General features: G+C 38.4%; 1 protein-coding gene across 5 annotated transcripts in view; it reads left to right on the top strand.

The window, feature by feature from the left end:
* Window positions 1-12,403, top strand: part of UNC13B (unc-13 homolog B) — a 409,040-nt gene that overhangs the window by 160,414 nt on the left and 236,223 nt on the right. For 4 of the 5 annotated variants that reach the window (XM_073553139.1, XM_073553141.1, XM_073553138.1 and 1 more), the window contains 2 exons: window positions 2,671-2,893; window positions 4,211-4,336. In XM_073553139.1, the coding sequence (XP_073409240.1) occupies window positions 2,671-2,893; window positions 4,211-4,336 (349 nt within the window). The remainder of the gene's footprint in view (window positions 1-2,670; window positions 2,894-4,210; window positions 4,337-12,403) is intronic. The other variant, XM_073553142.1, reaches the window with a different exon arrangement.

The raw sequence follows: 12,403 nt of genomic DNA, 5'->3' as shown, positions 1-12,403 counted from the left end.
ACCTTTATTACAGGCAAAATTAGAAGGTCCATAAACAATCCACCACACTGAGGATACAATAGTCCAGAACAAGAATGCAGTCCAAAAACAGGATAAAATGTCCAGGGAGAGGAGTCCAAAACTCTACCACCTGAGGATAAAATGGGTCCTTCTCTCTGAGGTGCAATCTTTACACGATCCTCTCCACACAGGAACTGACTTGTCCAGCTCCTGTCCTCCCCACCCCTTCCTTGTGTCCAGAGGTAGTCAAACAGGTTGGGGCGGTTTGCAGGCCTCCCAGAGGAGAACAAAGCAGCCTTGGGGATTAAGGAACTACAGGGGGTCATCAAGAGACAAATACAGTCAGGCTGTAGACATACAAGGCAACAAGAAAAAACTATGAAAAGAAGTGAAATGGAAATATACACAAAATGATATCCGCTTAGCATATCACACCATCACACTGGCCATAGCCATGTCTCCTGCGCTCTATTTTGATAATGAAGGGAGTGGAGGTGCGCATGCTTGTATTTCACTCAATTTAGATGGGACTTTCTAAAACTCTGTTCTCAGAATTGCTAGGGGGTCCTAATTGTCGTGCCCACAGCGATTAGGAAGTTATCCCTTCTAATCTTGTTGCAAATCAGTTTTTATGGTTGGATCTTTGTTCGGCATACAATGGCTGATTTAATCACATAACCCTTGCCACGGTGAATGTTCACACTGAAAAATTATCAATTTCATCCTACTCGATCTTTTTTTTTTTTTTTTTCTTGTTTTTGTCCCCTTCTGGGTATATATTTGCCAAGTGTCCCTTTTACACTCAATTAAAAACGTATTGGTTGACTAATCCCGATGCTCATGTCCATGGAGGATTCGAAACTGCTAACTGCTAGACCACCCTCATAAATCTATGACCAGTTGAATGACTCTAGGAACAACTACATGCGTATCTACATGGAGGAGTTGAATCAGCTAACTGGTAGACCGCCCTCATACATCTATGACCAGATGACCTATTCTTGGAACGACTACAAAACTTTGTCTACTGGCCATAGAGATAACTTTCACCTCCCGTCCCCCGTATCCAGACTGTACTGCCTTTTCACCTATCGTCTTGGTCTGTGCCCATCCTGTGGTACTGATGTCCCGTATACATGAATATCCTACTGTGCACAGGGCCAAGCATGCAGCAATCTCCAACTAGCCATACAATACTCTAGTCTGTGTGCTGGTTCTTTTGCTGTGTTTCCTGCTCATTTTATACTTTTCTGTTCCGTTTATCCAGTCTGGTAGTTATTTTTGCCCCTCCCCTCACTGCTGCCACACTTTATTTTTAATTAATTTTGATTTGTGTGAACAATGGCTGAGTTTCTTTTCGATAATGTATGTCATGCTTTTCTACAATTCTGGCCATGAACTGCTTCAGTACCATTATAGTAGGGATGCGCTCAATGTGGTAACAGCAGGTGGACCAACCCCCCACCGAAAAAAAACCCTTTTAACAATCCTGATTTTTCAATCCATTGCTTCTTCAGAAGGTTTTATGAATATATCCCAAAATCATCCTGAAATTTAATTTCTTAGATTTTAAAGTATTCAGAGCTCTTGATTTGCATATCTCCACCAGAAAGTAAATCATTGTTAGTTGATGGGTCCAGACCTTGTGAAGAAGCGTTTTATATTCCCAGGACAATCATATCTCTCATGTCTTTTACAAAATATGGATAAGACTCATCTGATTCTTTCGGATCTTTAAATGAGGAGCGTCTGTACCGTTATTTTTAGAAATGATAGGCTATATCTGTATAGTCGTCAATAATTGCAAAAGAAATTGCATTTATTTACTCATTTATTGAAGCCTGATCCTTCTCTCCCCCAAAATAATGTGGTGAGGCAATTCGAGAGGCCCCCCCTAATTAGTTTGCCGATCCCACAAAATAAACGGGTTCAGCTGACATTTATTGATAAGCTTATGGAAGCTTTTAGAGACCTCACTAGGCTCCTTTTGTTGAAAGACCATGAAACCTTCTGGTGGATTTCCAGAATTCTACTAGACTTGTGCATAGATATCGTGCATCCTGTTGATTAGTATTGGATGCATGCACAGAACCTGCTAATGAGTATGGTATCACCCCCCTGATGCGCCAGGGAGAGGCACTGGATAACCCCACAATGACAATACTTACAAAGAATAACCTTTCAAAGAACTGAGTTTTTCTGGGCGCTATTTACAAGTAGGAATCGACAATCTCGATTCCCTAATTTTATTCTAAAAAGAATACTATGTTGTTCCAAAGTCCGGAGATGCTCCTTCTCATTTAGAGGACTTTATCTAAAAAGTCTACATGAAAACTTTGTCCAATACACATGCAGAGTTCTGATTGTCCTTGTAAAGGTCCAGCCTTGGTGGTGGCATAGATTGTCTACAATGTGGTGGGTGACCTTCTCCTCAGAATGCACGTAAACTCTAGTTTCCTTTTCTAGAAATGTACAAAAAAATCTTCAAACATTGACTTATATTAAATTTTTACTTAAAATTACAAATTGACTTATGTTATTTTGGTTCCTCCTAGGTGGCATGGCTGCTCCAGCTAATAGTTTATGCCATGACATTAAAATAATGTCCAAGTGCAGTAGAAGGAGACAAATGCGGTGTGTGTGTGGCCTTTAACCTATTTTTTGTTTCAGCTTTCGAAGACCATGATAGTGCCGTTGATGACCGGGACAGCGACTACCGTAGCGAAACCAGCAACAGCATACCACCCCCATATCATACAACCTCTCAGCCCAATGCCTCTATCCACCAGTACCCTGTGCAACCTCGCCTACAACAGCAAGGGGGGTCTCGGGAGTCCTGTGTTGATTCAGTGCAGAGCTATGACCTGGACTTCCGGGAGAGGAGGACGATGAGGTAAAATTTAATGTACTATATGAATTAAGGTTTCCTAAGTGCAAGTTTACGATGGCTATGGGTTATATTCTTTGCTGATACTGAGATTAAAGTGGTTGTTCTACAAGCAAAGTTCATTTTAATTAATAGAGCCAGGAACATTAATAAGTTCTACAATTGGATGTGTTAAAAAAGGTTCCTGTGTTGAGATAATCTTATAAATGTGCTCCTGCTATGGGCTGTGCAATGGCTGTGTCCGACCATGTAGAGCTGCTCCAGTTCACTGTCTGCACCGCTCCTGGCCAGGGAAGGAAGCATAAGTCACTTATGATAAGTGAGTATACATGCAAAATCGCAGAGGCTTACTGCTGCTGCTTTCTTAGGCAACCGATTTCCCTGCCTGTTTTATCACAAGAATGTTTCTGGTGCATCTCCAACTGTCTGAGCTCATCATAAATGAAGCCATTACCTATAAGCTCAGCAGCTGCTGCAGCTCCTTTGTCACTGATTCTATTTATTTCCCTTAAGGAAAAAAATATATATAAATAAAAATTGAGTTGGTAAGAATAAAATTCTGTAATAAGAGATTGAGCAAGGGCTACAAAATGTAGATTATTTTTTTTTTTTTTTTTTTTTTTTAGAATTGTTCAAACAATGTATTTATGTTCAATTAATGCACAAAGATTCTCATCAGTCATTTTATTCCATGTCCCTAAAATTCCCTATTTCAAACAGTCCTGGTAGGGTTGGACAGAACGAGTCTCGAGACCCTGGACAAGCTGCCATATCTGTACTGAATGAATTTTTCATTTTTTTTTTTTTTTTTTAACTCCATGCCAGCTGATGTCTCTGAATGTTGAGAGATGGTAGGAAAAAGATAAAAGTTGCTAAGCTGCAGCTGCATCTCCCCACCTCCTTCTCTACTATTTTGTTTTTACTTTTATATTTTTTTTCTTTTGGTGACTGGGGAGATTTGTGCTCATTTACAGAAAGCCTACAGGGAAATCTACAGAATACTGGAAGATGACTATTCCCTTATTAAGAGGAGCTTTATATTTTTACATGTATCATTGACTTATGCTAATAAATGAGTGTAGGTAGTATAAAGTGAAAACTTCTGCTCTTTTAAACCTTTATTTTTCCTAACTTGTATAGTTCTTTTCCGTATCCGCTATTCTTTTTTTTTATTATTATTATATATTGTTACCATTATTCATTTTGTCTTGATGTCAAGGAGGAGGTTGGTTTTGTCTGTATCTTTGCAGTGAACATAATCCATATTATTCCTTTTCCTCTACCGTTTTCCTACTTTCCTTTTTTTCTCTCCCCTTTCTTAAGGCGATATGATAGCATAGATTCCGGTGCGAATGGACGTCACGATCTAGAGTCTGCATCAGAATCTAGTCAGCTGACAAGCCGCCATTGTTCTCTAGAAAGCAGGCATTCTCTAGATCTGTCCGATAGGTGGGTCAACCCTGTCTGTGCCATGCTGTGTCCTTGGCTTGTGCCGTGTTGTGGTAGTTGCATGTCTTCAGGGTGCAATACACACTGGAGCTTAGTTGGCCGTGTTTGTGCATTTTTTTTTTTTTGTTTAGTTGTAACAATGGAGGCTTCACGTGTCATGTGAATTTGAAGGTACAATGTAAGTTTTCTGTGACAGTATTGAGTGTCTTATTGTCTGCCCTTAAATTTGACTTACGGTATTATCTGTGTTAAGAGTTTTCCAAGTACTAAAATTGCTTAATTTAACCTAAAAATTATGAAAAGTATTCTAATATACTAATGAATCTCGTTCCGCAGGGCTAATTACTAAGGTCCTTGCTTGCTTAAAAATAAAACAAATTCCTTCCAGTTTTATTTTCAGGGCTTTGAGAGCTTGGTAAGGAAATTTTAGTTGTCTGAAAACCCCTAAGATGTTAATTTTTTTTTTTTTTTTTTTATCTGATTTTTGACAATTGATGATGTAGGCCTTAATCATGAAATAAAATTTAGTTTTGGCTTCTACTACCATTGGGAGCTTTTTTTTTTTTTTTAAAAAAAAAGATTTTACACCTTTTGGAAACCAGCAAAAAGAAAAATTAAAGATCCCGCTACCCAGTCCTTTAATGCTTCCAGGTGTCTATCCTTGTGTAAGGAAAACTACATTAATGGGGCTCCAATATTAGAGAAAAAAGTCTGTCTTCTCATAGAAACAGTGCCACATTTATCCGCAGGTGTTGTGTGGTACTGCAGCTTGGCTCTTTTCACTTCAATGGAGCAAAGCCGCAATACCAGAAACATACCGTAGACAGTTGTAGTCATGGTTTTGCATGAAAGTGGCCATATTTTCGAATCTTAAACGAAACCTTTATTTCTAAATAAGTAGTAATACATTATTTTTTTACTAATCCATTAGTCTATCTACAAAAAACATAATAGTTCTTATTAAGCCCATGAACACGATGATATTCACAGTGCTGAAATAACCATATTTATGAATGTGAAATGATTGAAATATAATGAATTTTTGAGTATTTACATTTTACTCACACTTTGTATTGTAATTTGGATGTCTTATGCAATGGGTTTGTACAAAGTTTTTATGTTTTTTCATTCTGTTTTTGTCTTTTCTTTTGTCCACTCCTTTTCTTCTGTTTTCTTCCCGCCCTTCTCCTTTTGATCTCCTTTACACATATTAGAAATCCCTCTGTAGTTAAAGATAAAGTTAGGATCATTCCCGTTGAGACAGGTTCTTTGGAAAAAGAGTGGGAAGACGAGTGTGAAGTAATAGGCAAGCAGCTTATTGAAGATTTTCTAAAAGAAAGCCAAAAGAACTGGCAAGAAACAAATCTTTCAAAGAAGAACATGGATGTTGAAATGAATGGAGGAGTAGAGAGGTTGATGTCTATTCAAAACCATATTCAGAAATCTGGTTTTGCTCAATACCCCGAGGAGTATAATACAATTGATAGACGAAAATTGAAGAAAAATTCTCGGATTAAAAAAACAGAAAAAGAGGTTAATGGCTTATGTTCAGAATTGAATGTTCAATCCAAAAAAGATGTTTTATGGTCTGACGTACCCTTTGAAACGAACAATGAATCTGTTTCGTTTTATCCAATTTTACGACCTTATAAAAATGGTTTGCTGGTGAAGAGTGGGAGACGAAACCATGACACGTGCAAGTCCAATAATGATATAGTACACATACTACAGGAACTAGTTGAACCGAAACCAGCTGCTATTGGTCACAGTTGTTCTCTTGATACCCTAGAGGAGTATGACAGCAGTGCTTCTGATGGTCAACCATGTTCACCGGTGTCAGATGATGATTTGGAAGAGCTAGCATTGATTTCGCAGTCTTGGGCTGGTCCAGGGTTGCTTCATGCTGGCAAAGTTGCTATGAGTCCTCTAAATTCAAATGCTATTAGTAATCTAAAACCTCTCAATTGCAAAAACTCTTCCAGAGGGTCTTTCAGTAAATATAGCTACCCCAACTTTAAGCTGTCTCCAGTTGAAGAACCAACAGAAGAATATGTGGATACGATGGATGAGCTACAATGTTTAGTTGAGTCTGTTTCAGAATATCTGGCTGAAAAGGAAGAAGAAATTAACAAGTTCCGTACCTTACCAGTTAGTAAATTGACTACTGGCAGTATATCCAGCAAACCCCCTTCTACTGAACAATTGGACAATGTCACCAACAATGTAGACAAACCCAACGTAAGTGTGGATAAACCAAACACAAGTCTTGATGAGAAGTCTGAATCTACTCCTAAACCAAACACAAGTATTGATGAGAAGTCAGAATCTACTCCTGAACTATCTGGCATAAAAACAACAGTCAACTCTTTGTTTAGCTCATTTACACAGAAGGTTGGCTCAGGGGCCAAACAAATTACAGCATCAGTAGAGAAAATGGTTTCCTCCACTCCTGAGAAACCAGAACACCCAGTTACTGGGGGAATATCGAAAATCTTTAGCAGTAAGTTTACTTTTGGAAACAATTTTATGAATGCAAAAAATATTGATGAAAAAATGAGTTCAGATAGTGGAAAGAAATGTGATATTGCACCTAATCCAGGTCCCCATCAACAGGTACCCAACAAAATCCAAGAAAGCGCTAACCAGCCATCTAAAGGACCTGACCATTCCTCTACAATAACTAGTAATCTTCCCAACAACCCTCTAATGAGCAACACTGTTAATTCATTTGATTCATCGAATGTCTTAAAATTAGAATGTACACAAGAACATGTTTTAGTCAAAAGTTGTCATTCCTTTGCTCAACAATCCTTAGAAAATAAAGAGATCTTATGCAAGAAAATTACAAAAAAGTTAAGTATGGATGAGCTGATTCAGGAAAAAAGTGAAGAATCACCGACCCTTGTAAACACATTTTATCAAGAACAAGCACCCAACATACATTTAACACATGAGAAAATTGATTGTCGCCCGCCGGTGTCCACAGGTAGCACAAAGGACTTAACTTGGAGTGCTACTCATGAAATTGACCCAAAACTAGACAGAAGAGAGGACTTCTCAAAGTCTAATAAAGAATTTTTACACCCTTTAAGAAAGTCTCTCAGTCAGTTTTTTACCCAACCTTCCAACAATATGGAAAACAATACAAGCAATATAAAAAGTTCTCGAGGCTTTAAATCTGAAACAGACATTCGAGATGGCGATTCTCATGGAATAGGCAAAATCAAAATTCCTTTTTTCAACTCTTTTAGCTTGACCGGTAAAAAGGAAACTGAGAAGAGAAGTGAGATTTCCTCTTTACCTAAGTTTTCATCTGACAATGTATCCTCTACTGATATTGAAAGTGAAAAAAACAGAAATAAATCAGAACCTCTACATAAAGAAAATTTTAAGCAAGAGCCTATACTAAAAACGGATTGTTCAAGAATATCTGATGAGAAAGTTAAATGTAAGGCTGCAGGACTCCCACAGAATCAACACATAGAGAGTGTAGAAAAAGACCTTATTTTTGGTCAAAAGTCTTCTGACGGGGGAATACCGAAGTCAAGCCAAAATCTAGAAAAAGACTCTTCCAAAGGATTCATCTCCAAACTATTTACTTTTTCATCCAGTGAAACTGGATCCCAAGAGAACCTCCTAAAAGAGCGCAAAGGTTCCGAAGATAAAAAAGCAGCAGGTTTTCTTTCAGGATTTTTTAGGTTTGCTTCCAATGAAAATTTATTAAGTAACAAAGAAATCTCAACCAATGTTTTACCGCAGAATGCACCAAACGAGACTACAAAAGATAATGTGAAAGAGATGTCTGGTGATCAGAAACAGAGTGAGGATTTAGGTATCTTTAGCAAACTTAAAAATCTAATACCTGTGCAAAAAGGAAGTGAAACTGTTGGCAAAGCGTCAGATAAAGTTAATTTCTTAGATGAACCACAAAAACTTGTTAAAGAAAGAAGTAGAGAAAGACATCTTGATCGTATCGAAAGCTGCTCGAGGGATGTTTCTGTCCAGTTTGATTCAGAAATTGAAGACTTTGGTTTGTGTTGGATGGATGATTTTGATAGTGGCTTCTATCATGGTGAGAATACTTTAGTTTGGCCAACTTTGGGTGAAGGTTTAGAAGATAATAGAAGCCATTGTAATTATGAGTGGGACTATGGAGTTACGGATTGCGGTATCCATAGGAATGCTAGAGAGTGTACTGCTTGTCATGTCAATGGCAAGAGAAACAACCTATCTGGTAATAGTATAGCCGTTACTGACTTTAATGATACAGTCATGAATTTGTGCAAGAAGGATGGAAGTGACAACATGGACTGGGTTTCGTTTTCACAATTGGAAGATGTGTTTTTATACACAAAGGATTTACATTTGGGTGGTGAGATGTATAACCAGAATATTGACCTTGTCTCGCTGCAAACCGATGTCTATAGCTTATATGAAGGCATTCCCTTAGATTTGAGTTTTTCTTCTCAATATGATCACTCTCTATGGAGCTTGATTGATTATAACTCTTTAATTCAGAATGAAAACTCATTGTTTTTGCCTGACGAGTACGTAGAATGGTTGGGATTACTAGAATTTGGTTTATGGTGGCAGTCTGAAGAAGGAGATTGTGGATATTATATGTACAGTGATGGCATTTACATTTACTCTCTCCTAACTGATCCTACTGGGGAGTATGTGTATATCTGTACACCAGACACAGAATTGTATTTTGACTATGAAGATTTCTTAGAAACAAGTTACAATCTTTCAGACGATGAGGTCATCTTGTGTGGATTTAAGGTACCCTTAAATAATGGAGAGCTCCCTTGGTTTGTTATAGATGATCAAATGGATAACCATACTTTAAATAGCCCTCTTGACTTGGCATTAAATAAAAATGACCATTTGATGAACTTGGAGACCTTTTCTCACATGTTTGAAGAATCTGTATATTCCCAACGTGACCAGCCTCTAGATTTCTCAACATGCAAGCTTAAAAAACTAAAAGTAGACCTTAGACCCGACGGTGAAAATATTTTTGCCGATAATTATTCTCACTGGCACCAAAAAGTAGAAGTTGTCGATTTAGCAAAAGCAAAGCATTCGCCCAAACAGATCTTTGATCAAAAAGTTACTGAAGTACCCAAGTTGGTTTCTATTCCTGCAGCCAATGCTGAACCCATGTCAAACAGTGAACCACAGTCCACTGAAAAAAGTGATGTTAAAATGATTTTATTCAGTCCAGTGTCCTCCTTATTCTCCTCTCTTGGTGGTCTACTGAATAAAAGTGAAAATCTCAATCATTCTCCTGCTGCTTGTACTGAGCCGTCAGAGACAGTTGGCGAACATACGATAAAGGGAGGAACATCGGTGCCTCTTGCTGATGCTGCCAATCATAGATATGTAAAACCAAAGGGTGGTGACCTTTTGGATAATACAAAGATGCCCCAGATGATGAAAAAACATTCATTACAAGGAATTTTGGAAAGTCCAAATTTTAGCACCTCTGATTATTCTCAAAATCTAACCAGAGAACCTGGAAATACTGATATACCTAATCCAAGACAGATTCTGCAGAAAAAAGAAAGTTTTCGTAAGTCAAGCCAACAACTGGCAGAACCCACGGATAATGCCCCACCACAAAGTGAGCCTGAAAAAAATCTATTTAAGAGTGCTCTACAAATTTTTAACATTAGTGAAGGCAGTTCTGCCAAAACCAGTACTGATAAAAATACTACTTCTGGCTTTTTGAATTTTTTCAAGGCTCAGATTGATTCTGTAACGTCAAGTCCAACTCCGTCTCAGGAGAATTTACAAAATAAGAATTTGGAGGAAAATGCCAAGAATAATAAAATATCTGAAGCGACTTCCGAGCAGAAGGAAACCATTGGCATTTCAAATATATTTGGGTCTATAAGTGATCTCTTTAAAACAGAGCCTGTGCCTTTAAAGCAGCCCCCTCAAGTCATACCTGTGATAGATGAGAAAAGCCAAGCCGATAAAAAGTCTTTAGGGTTAAACCGAGATGTTGTGGAAACTGGTGGTGTTCAAACACCAAGGAATAAGCTGCTAAAGAAACAAGAGACTATTCAAGACACTGGTTTGAGAAGCTCCCTGCCATCTACAAATGTTGTAGGTAATACTGTGTCTTCACGTACACCAGTTCCTAGAGACCATCCAGAAATGGACTCTGCTCTTCCTTCTACATCCACAAGCAAACGTTTCTTGCCCTCTATTCCTGCTCAACAAACTTCCAAACCAGAATTTGGTCTTGAGGAACAATCTACAAAAATGCCTTCTGAAAATGTATTTCAAGACCGTAAACCAGAGCCGCAAGCCAGTGCACAAATAGGGGAGAGTCTGTCACAAACTGCCAGCAATATTTTTAATTTTCTGAGTAAATCTGTCAAATCTGATGCCACTCCTGTGGAAGTACCAAAAACGCAAACCAAAGCATCAGAACCACAGACTCTATTTAAGATGCCTACATTTTTTTCTTCAAGTAAGCCCACCTTTGGTGAGAAACCCCCATCCAGTACTAGTTCATTTTCTAGCTTTTTTGGCTTTTCTTTGTATGAAGAGCCAAAGACCCCTGCTCAGGTTATACCAAAAAGACAAATGGAGGATGGCATTAGAAACTCATCACAGAAACAAAAGCCCATACCAAATTTTCAACAGTCCCACCTGAACAAGAGGTATGTGGAAGATGCAACTGTAATAAAACCAAATTTGCATGAAGTTGCTTCATTATATGATCCATCAATTCACGTAGATCGTCCACTGGTAGAAGAATCCTGTGTGCTTGACTATCATATACCTCCAGATGAACCATATATTTATACTAATAGAACAGACATGGAATCACATGGTCCAGACAGTGATTTATTGCAGGAAGATTATGAAATTGATATAACTCCTGAAGAACATGAGTTCCAGAATGAGGGTCTGGAACAAGAGGAATGTGAATATGAAGATAGTAAGTTGGTAGAGCAAAATGAGTATGCGTCTGATTCAATAAGTGAACAGTTTGACTATTTTTCAGAAAATGTCAGCCAGGTGAGTGGTGGTGACCTTGCTGACAGCACAGGAGATAGTGTAACAGAACCTTTAAGTGAAATGATACCTTCAGTACCAGAAATACATACTAATATTAACATAAATGAAGACGTGTTTGCTGCTGATGCCAAGATTTTAGATGAGTCTAGTTCTCTGTTTGGAGAGCAAGTATCCGTTTTCATTGAAGCTCCTAGCAGCATTGGGACTGATAAGGAAATCCCGTTAAAACGCCATGATGATGCATATGAATGTACGACCAGTTCCAGTGACTTAGATTTGCGAAGGGAAGAACAAGTTCCAAAGGAATGTGAATTTGAACAGAGCAACCTGGGTCCTTCACAGCCAACAGTAGAAAATGCACCTATTTTTACACCTTTAGATCATCCGTCCTCTACAAATACATGCAAGCCGCCCGAGCAGGAAAAATCAGTGTTTGACTCATCAGTTGATATGTTTTCTAGCTTTATGACGAAAATTAGTGTGTTTTCCACATCACCCAGTGAGCCCCAGAAACCTACATCCAGCTTTTTTTTTACTCCCCAGCCTTCATCATTTTCCATGCCTAAGAAAAGCTCATTGTTTGGCTTCTCCTCTTCTCCTTCTCCGTCTCAGACGAGTACATTTTCCAGTGACTTTTTTGGTATTTTTAAATCTTCCAGTGAAGTGACCAATAAACCACCTGAACCAGTCATTGCTGCCAGTCGAAGTAGCAATCAGTCCAAATCCTCTGTTCTGCCAAATTTAAATTTGATCAAACCATCTGGTAATGACAGAGAGCAAGCTCACGTATCTAATCTGATAGCAAGTGAAGGCGCCAAGATTGAGCGAGAATCTATTTTGAAAGTTGAGACTTGTAAGGTACCCAAAGGAATTGGCAACGTCCTTCAAACCAAAAGCACCATAACTTTAAAGGAAAGTGAAGCCGATGTGGATAATGTAGAGAAGGTTCCCAATGAAGCACAATCAACACACCCAACTGATTCATCTTCAGGCATCCTTGAGTCATCTAATGTGGCCTCTCCTAAAAAG

Source organism: Dendrobates tinctorius, unplaced genomic scaffold (genome assembly GCF_039654945.1).
Source record: "Dendrobates tinctorius isolate UK_male_01 unplaced genomic scaffold, ASM3965494v1 ptg000197l, whole genome shotgun sequence".
Classification (NCBI taxonomy): Eukaryota; Metazoa; Chordata; class Amphibia; order Anura; family Dendrobatidae; genus Dendrobates; species Dendrobates tinctorius.
Note: the sequence above shows the minus strand (reverse complement) of the source record. Positions and strands in the feature narration are given on the sequence as shown.